Here is a 15,570-nt window from a genome sequence, read left to right on the forward strand (position 1 = left end):
AGAAAAGAAAACAGAAATTAACACTGTTTGATCATGATGATACATGCACAGCGTTGAATGTTTCTCAATGAAAAACCCTATACTAAAACCAAGAACGCATATTTACAGCATGAAGAAGCTGCAAAATCAGAATCAGTACTACACATTGTTTTGTCCAAATATCTTGTGATTTGCATTTCCTTCAGAGGAAGGGCAGTAAACAGAAAAGAGGGCCACATGAGCTATATACATCTAGAACAAGTTCCACTGGGAAAGCAGAAAAAGATCAAGAATACAAACAGAACAGGATCAACCTTTTTCACTCCCTTCTTGGGGTTAGATCACATCTAAATGTAGCCTCCGTTATTATAGAAACAGAAGAAATTACTGGATGAAAAATCGGAAAGGGTCACTAGCTTCGCCTAGAGAGGAAGAACTCATAATCAGGATGCCTATTTACAGATGTCAGATTACCTTTGTTAACAACAGCTCTTGCCATGAGAGACGCTGTCTCCTCTAGTGTTCTCAACCGCTCCTTCAGGATTACAGAGGGGTTTAAGCCAGGGGCTTCTGCTGTCTGGCTCAGCACAGACTGCCTCGGCTGGAACCAGCATTCACCCTGTTTATGATACAGAAAGTGCGCTACTTAGCTTAACAGATTTGACATACAGCACAAACCAAATGCAATTCAAGTATGTATATACAGTTTACATGCACCATGAGCACAATAGAAATTGAAAGCTAAAAGAAACACGCAATGGTAACAACTTGAGGAAAAAAGATGCATTGAAACAGAGAAAAAGAAACTGATATTTTGATAGAATTAATAATTGCTTCCTCAAATCCAACATATATTTGCATCTTCTTTTTTCCTTTTTTTCTTTTTTTACGTTTAGAAGACATTGTTTCTCTTTCTCAGATAAATGCTAATACTTTCACAAGGTAACCTATTGAAATTTCTTGTCGTTGATCCATTACGCCATAAAAATGTATATCATTTTAAAAGGAATTTGTTAATCACTTATCTATTCTATCACAGTAAAAGTAACTTCTATAAGCATTTTTTTAAGCAATTAATGACACAGCTAAATGTAAAGACAAGTCCTCTTAGGTAGGAAAGATACTTGGAGATGGGGAACCGATTTGGGAAGGGGGGGGGGGGGGGGGGGGGGGGGTGTTGCTAATTGTAATTCTTCGTCATGGCATTGGCATTAGTCATACAGAGAGTATGACTACTCTAACAATCTTAGTACGCCTCAAATCAGAAGATCACCATCCAAAATTTAAAAAGCAAAAACAAACAGAGTCTCATAACCACAATCGTCCAAAATTACAAATTTGCAAGTGGATTGGCGGTCACCATGTTGCACAATTCCTTGGGACTTTTTCATGGAACCTTTGTTCATCTTCATCTGCCTCCAAGTCGTAACTGAAAAAGCTTTCACAAGGTTGTACCCATTAGAGATACAATTCTTCATTGTTTTCATTGTCCTACCAAAATTAAGTTCTTTTGTGCTGGCTAGCATATTAGAACATTAATGAGTTGATTAATTCCACATGATGAATAGTTCAACCACAACAACCCCTTTTTTTTTTTTCTTTTTTTTTTCAAAGTTTTGTGGCAAATTGGAGTTTCATGAAATTTTGATTTAGCACAGGTTGTGTTCAGACATAATAAGATGGTTAAGGAATAACAGGTTATGATACTGTAGATGGGCCCTATCTCAATAGTTTAGAAGTTGGCTACATGAATCTTCTTCTGCTTATCTGCTATAGATAGGCCCTCATTTTTTATCCTATCGTTTAGGCCTTTCCAGTCTTCTTCCATCTCCTGAACTTTATCCACATCATGTTTTTATGCAATCTTTGGATCTTCATGAACAAAACTAGAGCATCTCAACTGCTGTCTCTTATTATGTGCCTAATTGAAGCAATCTTTGGTGCCTTATGAAAGCATTTCTACATTCTTTTGCCTCGGCTAGCCACCAATCATTTCAACATACCCTATGTAGTTTACGGACTTTTACCTTCTCATTGTTTGAAAGCCAGAATACAGTAATATCAAGTGAAGTTGGTCTAATAGTCATCTTCCCAGTTTCTCCCTTCAATTTGATAGGTACACATTGACTGGATTGATTGAGTTATCTTCTGACTTCAGCAATAGGAGCACTGCCTCCATAGTAATTCCTTCCACATGAACAATCATGTAATAGTGACAAAAGAGTTCAAGTCTTAGCTATCTTATGACCACCACACAAGTCCATCTTCACTAAATTTATTAAAGTAATATTCAATTGACAATAAGCCTCCTATTATATGCAATAATTTAGTAATTCTAACTTAGCTCATCTACCCAAAACCTAGTCCCATTTGATTTAATGATGTAATAAATGAAGATAACAAAGAATGGACCTCTTCAACATAATCCTATCAATAAATTTCTAATATTTTTAAAATAACCTGTATAGCCTCCAATTCTGCTCACCCTAGCAAGATCTCCGTCACAACTACCCTCGATCATGCCATTATAGCAATTTGATATCCCTTCATCCTCAAATCTTTCAGTGAAATGCACTAAGCCACACTCTTAAGGTCGTTAAAAATGATTTAGAACTTAAGTTTCTTTTACATTATTACTGATTAAATATTTGTTCACCCTCTTGGCCTATTTATGATCAGTCTAGTTAACTGGATTCAAATGCCTTAATATAAACTTGCTTACTTCTTTCTCAACTTCCAACGTGGAACATTTATATCTCTAGAAGATATTTTCATCCCTACTCTTATGCTATACTTTTAATTATAGGACTTGGAATACCTACCATTTGAAATTTTGAACTTCATCATCCCACCATGATCACAATTCTTCAGAATCCCTGTATTCTGTAACAACCTCTTTCAAGCACACCATCAATTGCTTCTTTTCTAATACAACAAGCTATGTAAAGATCTAAGATGGTTCAAGCTTTCACATAGATAGCCCTGTAGTTCTAAAATGTTGGTTAATCCACCGCCCCCATAAAAATGCTTATCTAACTCTTGTGTGTTACTTTAAAGTATACTTATTTTCTAATACAAGCAGCAATGAACACTACAAAGTCCAAAGATATTGACTACTCCACTGTCCACCTTATGAAAGGTTGCCAGGTGGTCATTGCTCCTAAAAATGTCCTATTATCAAAAGATGTAAAGTACCTTATTGAGATCAGAATGCCTTGCCTTTTCTGATTTGGTGAATTATTTTTGTTAGTTTTATTTTTATTTTTTTGGAAAAAATCCATCCCAAGTATAGGAATAAACATTAAACATAAACTTGAGACACATAAAGCACGCGTAAATTATAAATATGCTTCCAAGTGAAGAAGCCACTACTTAAGGCTCTGTTTTGATATAAAATGCTTTTTGTAAAATCATTCAGTATTTAGTCAACCGTAAAAAAAATTTCGGTCAACTATAAAACACAACCTTGTTTTCTGTAAAATTATAACACATTTTTTTAAGGCGTAAAATATTTTGACCACAGTTCCTCTCTTTTTAAACCCTCACCAGTGGAAAATGTTTCCTGAAAGTATTTTCAAGGTGACAGCCAAATACCGAAAAATCAGTAGGATTCCAGGAAAATATTTTCAGCTGAAAAATGTTTTACGTCAAAAAATGTTTTCCATCAAAACATCAAAACAAACAGGAACTAAAATGTAATGTAAATTACTTTAATGGCAGATTACACTTTTAGAGGGATAGGCGGATAGCCTTAGAGATATAAAGAAGGTGAAGACAGATATTTTGCTCAAATCTCTGAAAAAAAATACTTGACAGATGTGTACGGAGGTATTGCACTATAAACTAATCAGTAAGTGTGCTGAAATTAAAGAAAAACCAAATTGATGATTCATAAACCACAAAAATGTTGGCGGCTTGATGGTGGCTACATGGATAGGAAGCACCCTTACTACAAGTGGTACACAAATTTTTTTGACAAGCAATCGAAATAACATTAAAAGCGTAAGGCGCCCCCAGGTACGCATAAAGTATATATGAAAAAACATCTAACTAAAAGGAGAAAAGAACAAGGAAATCATGAAAACTCATCACCAAAGGAGAAACAAAAGCAGCTGTCCAAAGATACAGATTATAAAAAAAATAGAAACTTAATCTCCTCCAAAGTCCTCCCACGGTCATCAAAACTTTAGTTGTTCTGGTACACAAATAGTCGTGGGTAACCTTCTAGGCTTACGCAATGCTCTAATAAAGCCCCTACTTAGCGCAATATATGTGGGTTTATGGAGACTGCCTATTTCACTTAGTGCATGAATGATTACTCCTAGTCCTACAAACCACCTTGGAATTGCATTTTAACATGCACTGACCATGCATCAATGGTCATGGTGCAGAGGACAAGGAGCAGATGGAGCAGGATCATTAATGATCAAATCAGTGCTAAAAATCTCAATACAATTGTTCTGCCATGAGTGCTTATTTAACTTCATTGATTGCCATTGGGGAGGGATCAAAAGTTGACCACAAAAATAGCAAAATTGTATATAAGAAGAAATAAATAAAATCAAGCTACTTATGAGTATGTCCAGAAGGAGTAGGAGAGTTCTCCTTAGAAGTTAGAAGAAACGGACTGACTTTTGCAAAATATCTTAATATCACTCACAGAAACAGCGTAATGAAGTTCATTCCTCATAGTTAGCAACATCATCGTGAATACCTGAGCATTGTAACTCTGAAGACCCACAACAGGAGATACAATACAAGCATCTGGATTTGAGATGTCAAATTTGGCACTTCTACGAACTAGATGGCCAAGTGAGTGGTAAGTCAAAAATGCCGCGCGAAAGTTGCCATCCGGAATCCTATAGATTGGATACCATGCAACTGAGTACCTGAAGATCAGATGGCATGCAAAATTAATATTCAAATATTAACTCAGTTATTTAATGTACCTTCTTCTGAATGAAGGCTTTGTAACAAATTTAGAATTTGGACTTCTGTTTCATTAAATCAAACAAGTTACTGTAAATGCTCTGAATCATATTCTATCACTAACCAGGAACATGGGTGCAGATCATGTAGATTTATGGACTCTAGTTTAGTTGAATCCCCATAAGCTTTGCAATGGGAAGGTCCTTCATCTCTAACCAGCTCCCTAATCCTGAACAAAGAGAAATAGAATTAAGATCAATCTGAACACAAGCACCTAACACTCTCGATTTGCTAAGTAATTGTATTCCTTATGATCACTCTAAGAGTGCCCATTCCTTAAAGAACCTTACCGGTAAAGTTACCTGAAAAATATTAGTTCAACTGGGAGAGGGAGAGGGAGATAGAGAGGGAGAGAGAGAGAGAGAGAGAGAGAGATTCGTCCACACAAAGGAAGCACTTTTTAACATAGTTTATAAATTATTGGAGAAAATGATGCAAGGGCTGAGGCACAAATTTTACTCTAATTTAGTCTTATTTAATTTTAGAGATCAATTCTATTTCTTTAAATTCCTGGTAACAATGGCCCATGTAGTTTTATTTAGGTCCAATTAGTTAATTGGGTTATAAGTATTTAGTTTTAAGTTTTACTTAATTTTCAAGAGTAAAGGGTGTTTTTGTAAAATTCAATAAATGGGCTTTGCCCCAAGTCAATTATGTGAGGGTTAAGTCGTTAATCAATTAAAGTGTGTTTTGTACTCCAATGGAGAAAGACTTTGATGGAAATAAAAAATATGTGGCATTGATTCTCGTTCTCTCTCTTTCTCTGCTTTCTTTTTCCTCCTTTTAGCTTCATTCTCCTCTCTTTTCCCTATTTTTACCGTGTGATTTTTGTGATTATTGTTGGTTCTACATCAGAAAAATAGTAAACAATTATTGATTGATTATCAAGTATGTGTGGAGTCATGTCAACTAGCAGAACAATAATCAAGTACATAACTAATTTTCTTGAAATTAAATCAAACAAACTATAACTTCATGATTGTGTGAAGTTTACCTAAGGTACAAATGTGTATGATAATTAAACTAACAGAACAATAATCAAGTACCAAGTATATTGATATTAATAAGCCCTATGTCTCATTTACACATGCATCTAGTGGGTTAAGAATCCACAATCTCACCTTCTGTCCTATTCTTATAATGGGGAGGAAGTGCAATATGAGTTAGAGCTCATTGGCATTATGTTTAGACAACTGCTTATGTTTCTCTTTTAGATTAGTTATCATGATTTTCTTGATCTTTTGCCCCTACTACCTAGGTGGTTTCTCTTGTATACTCCATGTATGCACGGGGTGCCTTACCCTTTTAATGATATTCCGATTAATTATAAAAAAAAAAGAAAAAAAAAAAAAAGAAAAGAAAAAAAAGAAGAAGCCCTGGCGTGAAAGCGCGTCTTCGTAGGGATTTCCTTCGTCCAGCTTTCTTCGTTCGGGTTTGGTGCGGGACCTTGTCCGGTGGTTTTTCTCGAGGGTTTCTCTCTGTCGGCGTCTTTCTTGGCTAGGTTGTCGTGTTGGGTTTTGGGGTTGCTCAGAGATGGAGAAAAGTTTCATTATGGAGTCTAAAAGCTTCGTCTTCTCGGCGCTGGAAGGGGCGACGAGGCTGAAAGCGGGGGAGAAAAGAAACAATTTCTTCGGCGAAATCGTCATCAGCGTTCAGTGCTCGGAGTGGCTCGTTTCGTCAATGGAGTCTCTACTGGGATACCCGGAAGACATAGTTTTCATCAAGTCTTTCCCGGAAGGGTCGAAACTAACGATTGCTCGGAGAGACAGCAACCAAGCTGGCCGGTTTCTTGAGGTTGCAGTCTTTGGTTTGGGTGGCCGGAAAGGCCTTATTTTGATCCCTGAGGGCCGGGGTGGTTGGGGCTGGCTCAAATTTTCAGAGGAGTTGAGAAAGGCAGCAGTATTCCTCTCTACCAAAGTGGGGTGCGAACATGGGTCTTCGCCTGCGTCGTTCAAAACTAGGGGGAAGGAAGAAGAGGCTAAGATAGGGTTGGCACCTCACTGGAAGGGACCTTCCTTTGTGGAGGTGTTGAGGTCGGGCTCGGTTTCTGTCGCCGGTAAGCTGGGTTCTGGGTCTGACTTGCCGGTGACGTCGTGTTTGCTGGATCTTCTTCCGTCGGTGAAGAGTGCAGGGGAAGAGATCAGAACGGCAGTGGACTGCTCCTCCCTGGAATCAGCAGCGCCCGGTCTGTTGGACAAAGACCGGTCCTTTTACACGCTGGGTAAGAAGACTCTAGTTCCCTCGATTTTGAATTTTGAACGTTCAAAGAGAAACACGTGGACCAAGCTGAGAATTGGGTCTGACTTGGCGTTGGGCCGGGTTGTGAAAAAAGTCTTGGATCGTTTGATTAGAACTGGACCGGGTCGAGGACGCAAGGGACTCCGCTTAGCCCGTCGCGTCCCGAGTTCTCTAACATTCCGTCCATCGAAAACTCTGCCGGAGAGGTCGCCGGAGGTTTGTTCTGGGTTTTCGTCGAACCGTTCCAGCTCTGATGGTTCAAAGGATTCTCCGCTGGACTTTTTAGAGGGTTCTCCTAGGTCTGGGTTGGACATTTTTTCGTTCTCCACTCTGAAAGAGCCGATTCTTCTCCTTCCAGTGGCTCCGGCAGCTTCTTTGGCGCATTCTCCGGCAGCGCCGCTGGGATCTGTCCCTTTTCCGGTAGGAGATGGGGTGGACTCCACTGTGCAAGATTCTGCAGTCTCTCCGTTACCATCTGGTTCGTCTTCATCTCTGGTAGACGAACCAGTGGCTTGCTCTCAACACTCTACCTTACGGGATGTTAGATTAGATGCTGTGTGGGAGGCTGATGTTCGGAAGAAGGGTATTGAGTTTTGGGAAAGGCTGTCCTTGGATTGGGCGTTGGATGAGGGTAACCGTCAGGAGTTCTTGGGCATCCTGGACGAGATGATAGCTCGCAAAAAGAAAGGCACTTGTGGGTGTTGTTGAGGTGTTTTGTCTTCGGGTTTTGGGTGTTTTCCTTCTGGTTTAGTTGGGTTTGTTTTGTGGGTTGCTTTTGAGTCTTAGGGTTTTGCTCTTTTGAGCTTGTTGCTTTTCTTTGTGGGTCGGCTTTGGTTGCTCATTTATATATACTGTATGTACTTAGGGCGCCTTACGATTTTTTAATAAAATCTCTTATTTATCAAAAAATAAAATATAGATTGATAAATAAGTAAAAAACAACAGCAAAAATACTTACTTCTCATACAAGGGCCGTCTCTGCTGGGGTTGTTCAGACTCAAAATATTCAAAAAGCAGCTCAAAATCACTGGAACATGTCATGTCAACTGATTGAACAGATGCATCATTTTTTCCTGAAGCCGGAGATTGTTCTGAACCACACACCTGATTTCCAAGCTGTGGACCACTTGCATCTTTTGAGCGAGGCTGCGGAAAAAGTACCGAAAAAATTGGAAGGCGGTCCACATCAGAAGATTTTTCTGATGTCTCACTGGTCTCACATGCCTCTGGAACCTCAAAACTAGGAATATCTTTGCTAGTATCCACAGGACAACTTCTACAGTTTCTGAACAGCTGAACTGCTGACAAAAATGGGACAAAATAAGCACAAAAGGCAAAACGATCAACACCCAATCTCTTGGAATTTTCAAAATCCTTTGCCCTTATTTCTAATCCGTAGCTCCCATGTTTCTCATACCACTTCCACAGGCATCCCAAAGGGACATTAGGTATCTCGTGTCTGCAAAGCAACACACCCCCACCCTGGTCCCTCAAGCATGTTTGACAGCTTGTCAAACTGGAAGATTCACTAACAACTGGAGAAGAAAGATCAAGAAGTCTTTCAAATTCAGCAATTGGACCACCGGTGGCCATTTGAATAGCTTCAGATGCCAATTTTACCCTACAGGCATCATTTGCTGCTCGTCCTATCTTGTATGATATGGTTTCCAATGGATGTTGATCTGTTGATTTGACAGTGAAGAAGTTAGCCGCAACATGCTTGTTATCATGCTCATTAAGCATGCCTGCACCCTGATTCCCCAATTTCTGAGTATGACCCTCATCCTCAAGAGCAGAACTTACATCTAATGAATTCTGACCCATGCACATTACTCCTGCAGTTGATGAAGAAAAAATATTTTGAGGATTGGAAGACATTTTCCCTTCAACAGTGTTTTGCACTTCAGCAGCTGCCACATCAGAGTGTTCCAATGATGAGCAGTCTGATCCAGCAGCACTTGTGAACCCATGGTCCTTCACCCCAATTGGTATCCATCTCTGCAAAATAGATCCATTACCATGGTTTTGTTTTCTGCATTCTGCAACAGAAGTTTCTTTCTGTACTGGGCAAACTTCGTTCACTAAAAGATGAGGAAGGTGCACTGGAGACTGCACCTCAAGCAGATTTGATTGATCCAAGGAGTCGCATGATTTTGGTAATGAGAATTCATGATTTCCTATATGATGATTGTTGATACTAGAAACTGTACTGCAGACACTTCCAAGTGGCTCCAACTCATCTGGATAAACATGTGTGCTGTGAACTGATTCAGAGGTCATATATCCCACACGATTGCTCAGGCATGTAGCCTCATGCAAATTGATCTGAGAATGAGATCTTGAAACACTGATCAATCCTCTTTGATTACTTAACTGAGGTGATATCTTTGCAAAACCATTTGAGCTGGCCTTATCAGCATCAGAACCCTTCCTGGAATATCCATAATCTTGTTTCAAAGCTGGACTATTTTTTCTTTTCAACTTCCTAGAAACTTTATCTTTTAAGTGTTTCTTATCCTCACTTTTTGATAACAAAACCTCATCAACATCACAAGTTCTTTTAAGCAAAGGAGGCTCTTTCAATGTCACATCAAACTGAGAGCAAATTGGACTAGCTTTCTTCACCTCACCAATGCATCCATTGGCATCATTCTTCTGAACCTTTTGCCAAACAGAATGATTGTTTTCTTTCCCTGTACGGTCATGAAAACGCCCAACACTTCCAAATTTGTAGACACTTGAACTCCTTGAGACTCTCTTGTTTTGCTTGCCTCTCTTGCCAGGGACAACCACTTGAATGTCACTACAGCTACTACCCTGACTACCACGCTTTGTTCTCTCAATGGGATCATATGTATCCTCAACACCATTTAATGAGCTTAGACGATAGAGAGATCCCTTACTGGAGTTGAAAGCTTGTGGCTCAGAAGTACTGATTCTGCAACTTTCTTTTTCAGATTGTTGTACATCATGACTAGGATGAATGCCATCATCACTGTTTGAAGAAATGGAAACTGAATCCAACACTAAGGAGTTGTGTGTATCAGACAAACCTTTGGAATACGTATCATCATAACAGCTGATCTGTAGGCAATGTGTATTCTCCACTCCTCCATCAAAGACGGAGAAGTCTTTGGCTTGACACAGATAGTCAGAACCACATACAGGATGTCTCCCAGTATAATTCTGAACTGCCGAAGGTACAATAGTTTCTGATACATCCACCTCATCAGCATAAGAGCTGCATGTCTTCGGTGTTTCACTAATAATGCCATTGCTACTGCCTTCTAGACTGTTACTGTCAACCATAACATCAGGCAACGAAACTTTTGATGCAACCGAAGATACTGGTCCATTACCATGATCCATATCATTATTACCACAGGTTTCAGAAGTTAAACTTCCATGGGCATATTCCTCAGAGAGAATTTCAAGTTCGGTAGAGCCAGAGTCACATGAAAGCTTCCTACTTTGTTTCCCCTTCTTTCTAGCCTTCTTTCTTGAATTCCTTTTAACAGCCTTGTCTAGTCGAGAACTATCAACAAAAATATCAGATGCACCATTGGCCTTTGAGCCATTTGGGTTCAATCCAGGGGAATTACTGCAGATGAACGAACTGCGATGAGAAGAATTGCTGGAGAGTTCATTCAACTTAGTTGCTTTATTTGCCAAGGCCTTGTTTCGAGATTGACCTCGCACGTTTGAACCAGGAAAGTTTCTGGCTGTAAATGATGTCACAGAACAAGTACCAACAGCTGGAGGTCCTTTCTGCACATTTTGTTGATCAGCCTTGTATGAACTAATGGATGGTGGGCAAACCAGATGGAGACCATCCATATTTACGTGAGCTGCAGATCCCAAGTGGCTAATGTGATCAGGACGTTGCAGGGGTAACGCAAAAATTCTCCAATATCCATCAGATTCAACGGTAAGAACAGCACACCTGGTAAATTAAGAGATAAGAAGTGAAAAAAATGTATAAACACATGATCATAGTGATGACATCAGAAAATGTGAAAAAGCTGGTTTAATACTTTCAGTCAGTCTACAATTTCAAAAGCTCAAAAACATTTTGCAGCGATCAGGAACTGCAGTATGTGTTTAAAAAAGATTATTTCCACAGTTCTCCTCTACTTGGAATAATCTAAGCCTAAGTCCATTACGTAGGCTCCCAGTTCAATTTATCTTTAAGCTGAAAATGCTCAATCCTAAGAGCTCCTAATGCTGATACCACCTGACCACAAAGCTAACATCCTTCTCTTAAGTGTCTGAGACTTTAAGAAAAACAAAGGGAGAAAGTGCTACGAACTCTTGAACTTCTAAACCGGACATAGAGGATATCTACTAAAATCCAACTTGTTTACACGACCATCAGAACATTAAAATTCCTCTTCTAATATTTCAACCTGAAGTCCTCTCCCCAAAATGACAAGAAAGTGAAAAACGAATAATGAATGGGAGAAAAAAAAAAAAAAAAAAAAAAAAAAAAAAAAAAAAGTGAGAAAACTACAAGTTATCAGATTATTCACAAACAGTTGATTTAGTCATTAGTTTCTCTAAAGAGAGATACTTCAACTGGTAAACCTAACATACGAGGAGGCTCCTTGAGGCAGGCTCAATATGGCATCATACTTGCTTTCACAAACCAAACAAAGCAAGAACTCTCATAGAATTTTCTGTTACAGCAAACCCAAATGGCTCCATGACAACAAGAAACAGGATAAAGTGCCGGCACAGAGAGATCAAATCTAAATCATAATATCTGATGAGCGAGATATTTTAAAGAAATACTAGCGGAAGGCAAAAAACGAACTACTACCAACAGCTTTAGAATAATTGGAACGGATACATCCATATATAAATATACAGTTTGTTTTCACTGTGCATCCGTCAGACAAAAGAAAACAAGTATAATAACAAAAACGACTTTACCTATGATCAGAGTTCCTCCACGCATGGGAAGACACTCCACAATCCTGAAGAAAGGGTGGACATCCATGAAAAACAAGTCAGGGAGCATTACTCAACAAAACTTAAAGCACCAAGGTGTACACCCAAATCAGTTAATGTAAAAAAAAAAATTTGACCTCCAAAGATGAGCTGAAATTAAATTGTTCTTGAAATTTTCTTGATAAGGATTCTTTTCCTTCCTCTGAAACTTTCTGGGTATCACTCTTGGTTCTTTGAAGGGCGCAATACATCTTGTTCTGTGCCTGTTCACATCAGTAGCATAAAGATAAGCCGATATTTAAAAGAAGATATACTTTATTCAAGAAATTATATTCAGAATTTTAACATTCACACAGTTGACTACACTAACAATTAACAAAGTACAGTTTTTTTTTTTTAAAGAAGTGCACCCTAATTTTAAGTAGAAGCAGTAGTTCATTCTAAGCTGCAACAGGTGTTATAGGCACTATGTACAGGAGTTAAAGGCGAAATGATATCAATTATTGCCAACTTTGGGATCTATATCTTTATGATTTAAGAAAGTATATGAGGCTCATTGGTATGATCCAGTAATGCGTATACTACAAAAAACATCCTCTACATAGGGCTGCCAGACACAAGGCCTAATAGGAGAGCCATAAACCTTAGCATGGCAGCTTGCACAAGCTATGATGATGAAGATGTGTACATTTTCTCACGCAAATAGAATCGTAATAATACTAAAAGAAGATACCGCTATTCCAGGGAAATGAATAAAAGCATCATTTATTGCAATATTTATAAATGTACCCAGCTCATATCATTGAGAAATAATGAAATTAAGGAAAAAAATATATATAATCCAACGAGCGGTATGGTCAAATAAATTACAAGCAGGGGACAGGAAATGCATGTGAATAGACTGAACTTTGACGTGTTAAAAACCATGATCTTGATGGCTGAGAATAACTGTATAAGATCCTTTGACATTGATACTCTGAAAGGAATTCTAATAATAAAAATAAATTCAATTACGTACATTTACTGGGGTACATAAACTAAAAAGGGAGTAAAAAGAAAATCACAGTTGTTAAGATAATGATACATGTGAGCAAAGAGGCAAAAATTGATAGAGAATTGTGTAAAAGATACAGCTAATGAATAGCAGAAGAAACATTAGCTAAGCCTTATCTTTAAGCTGCAGGGATTTCATATGAGAAGAAAGGAGATAAGGTATAAGAAACAAGTGAAGATGGTAAGAGCATGGGTTAGAGTGGTAGGCGGCAGAAAAAGTGGACATCTCAATTCTAAGTAATCTGAAGCAATTGAACCCTTCCTAAGTAATCTAGCTGCATCCCTCACCAGCAATAACTGGGAAACTATAAATTGGACTATTGAGTCTAGGCTTAAATAGTGATACAATACTGTCAAACTGGTGTAGGCGTTAGGCTCAAATCATGCTTAGCAAAAAGAGAGGGAATAAATTAAATAAAGTACAATAACTGGAAAGCTGCACGTACTAACAGTTTAGACTCTAGGATATTCTCAAACAAGCACATCAGCTGGATTGTATCTGATTAAACTTACATACAAAACCACTGAAACCATTTGACATGTGACAATTAGATAGCATAGCAACTGGAAGATATAAGGAGACCGAGGAAAATAATTGAATAGATTGGGTACACCACTTACTGCAAAAAGAAGAAATACTTTTATGGAAATGACAACCATTTCTCAAACTAACAAAAATAGTTTTAAATGGTTTACAACAAAAGTATGAACATAATACATCAAATATATCAAAATAATTCAAACAAGTCTATACAACAAAACACAATTTTGTGACAAAAACGAGAACATTAACTTAATCCATCCAGAACAAGCCAATAAACTCCTAAAGACAAATAAGAAATATCAACCACAAATACGACGATAATACCAAAATCCAATCATATAGAAACAGTACCTCAATCTACTCAAATCGATCAAAAGTTCAAATGTCAATATATTGATCGCAAAAATGGAAACCAATATGTTGATCCAATTATACCCAACTTACTTAGGTGAAAAACAGGGCAATAAACCAATGCATGGAATTAGTCAAAAGTCTTGGAAAAACAAATGGCAACAGAAACAGAATAAGAGTTACCTCTAGCTGCTCAAAGAAGGTCCAGACATAACAATACTAATAACTGTCAGAGATGCTTACTTTCTCCCCCCATATAATACAGAGCCACCGACCAAAACCGTCTATCATACAAAACTACATTAACATGCTTTTCAATAAAAGAAACCCAAAGAACAAACAGAAAATCGAGCACAAATGGAGCACACCCAGAACAGATAGAACTCTTAATTTGGGTTTCTTCAAATCCAAAAGAGTGAATAAATGAATCCAATAGTAAAAAGAAATTCAACCCATCCAGCTACTATATTTGACTAGACCCACAAAAAAATAAAAATAAATAAATAATCAACACCTTAAACGTCTCAAACAATAACTCACCCCACCAGATATAGGCGTGGGGTTCGGAAAACAGAAAGCACAGCTAAATTTGCCATAGCGTTTTCCAAACTTAGAGTTTGGTATTTGGAATTCTTTATGCACCGTACAAAATATTAATTACACACAAGCTTCACAAAGATTCACTTGGAATTTTTTTAAGACTTCAACATTAATCAAACAACAACAGATGAAAAGCCTGCGGCCACCACAAATTACCATAAATAAATAAATATTAAAAAATAAAGGGGCCAAAGAAAAAGATTATAGGCAGAGAGAGAGAGAGAACCATGAGATTATTGAGATGGGGTCGGAGGAGTAAGAGGTGCTTTGATTTGGGTATGGCCTCGCCAGCTCTCTTTTCTCTCCCTCTCTGAGACTCTGTCACTCTGATTCGCTGTGTGTGACTGTGCCTGTTTAGTGTTTGATGCCTCCGCTTTTTCAATCCCAGTTGAAATTCGATTGCTCAGAATATGAAGTTGGGCTTCGGTTTGGTTCTCTTTAAAGCTTCAACTTTTCTTTTTAGATTTTAGTCTCTCTCTCTCTCTCTCTCTCTGTTGCAGCGTTGAGTTGTGTTCTCTCTTGCTGCATTTTATGTACAGACGAGAGGCTTCTGTAGATATGTCCCAAAAGATGAGAAATGCCACCTACAACGTACACCTTCCTCTTATTTTCATAAAACATTTTTGAGAAAATTTTATTTACCATTTTCCATCTTTCACCTCTTTTTTAATTATATTTATAAACTTTAAAAAATGTTAATTTAGTATATTCATATTTTAATTTTTTTCAATCTCACTCATCTGTTAAAATTTTCAGTTAAATCCTATCAAAATTCTCAAAATATTCATTTTTTTTTAGAAAAAAAAAATCAAATTTTTTTTTCAAAAATTCAAGCATAGGTTTTTTGTAAATTCCGTTAAATCCTT

The 15,570-nt window shown here is 37.8% G+C and overlaps 1 protein-coding gene across 1 annotated transcript; it reads right to left on the reverse strand.

Annotated features, from left to right (window-relative positions):
• On the reverse strand, nucleotides 1-15,261 carry LOC133865503 (uncharacterized). The gene is made up of 7 exons (XM_062301929.1): nucleotides 14,931-15,261; nucleotides 12,294-12,419; nucleotides 12,139-12,182; nucleotides 8,165-11,149; nucleotides 5,033-5,137; nucleotides 4,694-4,868; nucleotides 1-598 (listed from the first exon to the last, which is right to left on the reverse strand). Exons 1-7 carry the CDS (start codon nucleotides 14,931-14,933, stop codon nucleotides 392-394), a joined length of 3,645 nt encoding a protein of 1,214 aa, XP_062157913.1. The 5' UTR covers nucleotides 14,934-15,261; the 3' UTR covers nucleotides 1-391.
• Between the last annotated feature and the right edge of the window lie 309 nt (nucleotides 15,262-15,570).

This window comes from Alnus glutinosa, chromosome 4 (assembly GCF_958979055.1).
Source record: "Alnus glutinosa chromosome 4, dhAlnGlut1.1, whole genome shotgun sequence".
NCBI classification, from domain to species: domain Eukaryota; kingdom Viridiplantae; phylum Streptophyta; class Magnoliopsida; order Fagales; family Betulaceae; genus Alnus; species Alnus glutinosa.

What these genes read in the sequence shown, in the direction of transcription:
- LOC133865503 (XM_062301929.1), bottom strand. An exon ending in GATCTGCACCCATGTTCCTG is followed by an intron (nt 4,869 to 5,032) that starts GTTAGTGATAGA and finishes TCTGATCTTCAG; the next exon opens with GTACTCAGTTGCATGGTATC. An exon ending in TTCAGAGTTACAATGCTCAG is followed by an intron (nt 599 to 4,693) that starts GTATTCACGATG and finishes TATCATAAACAG; the next exon opens with GGTGAATGCTGGTTCCAGCC.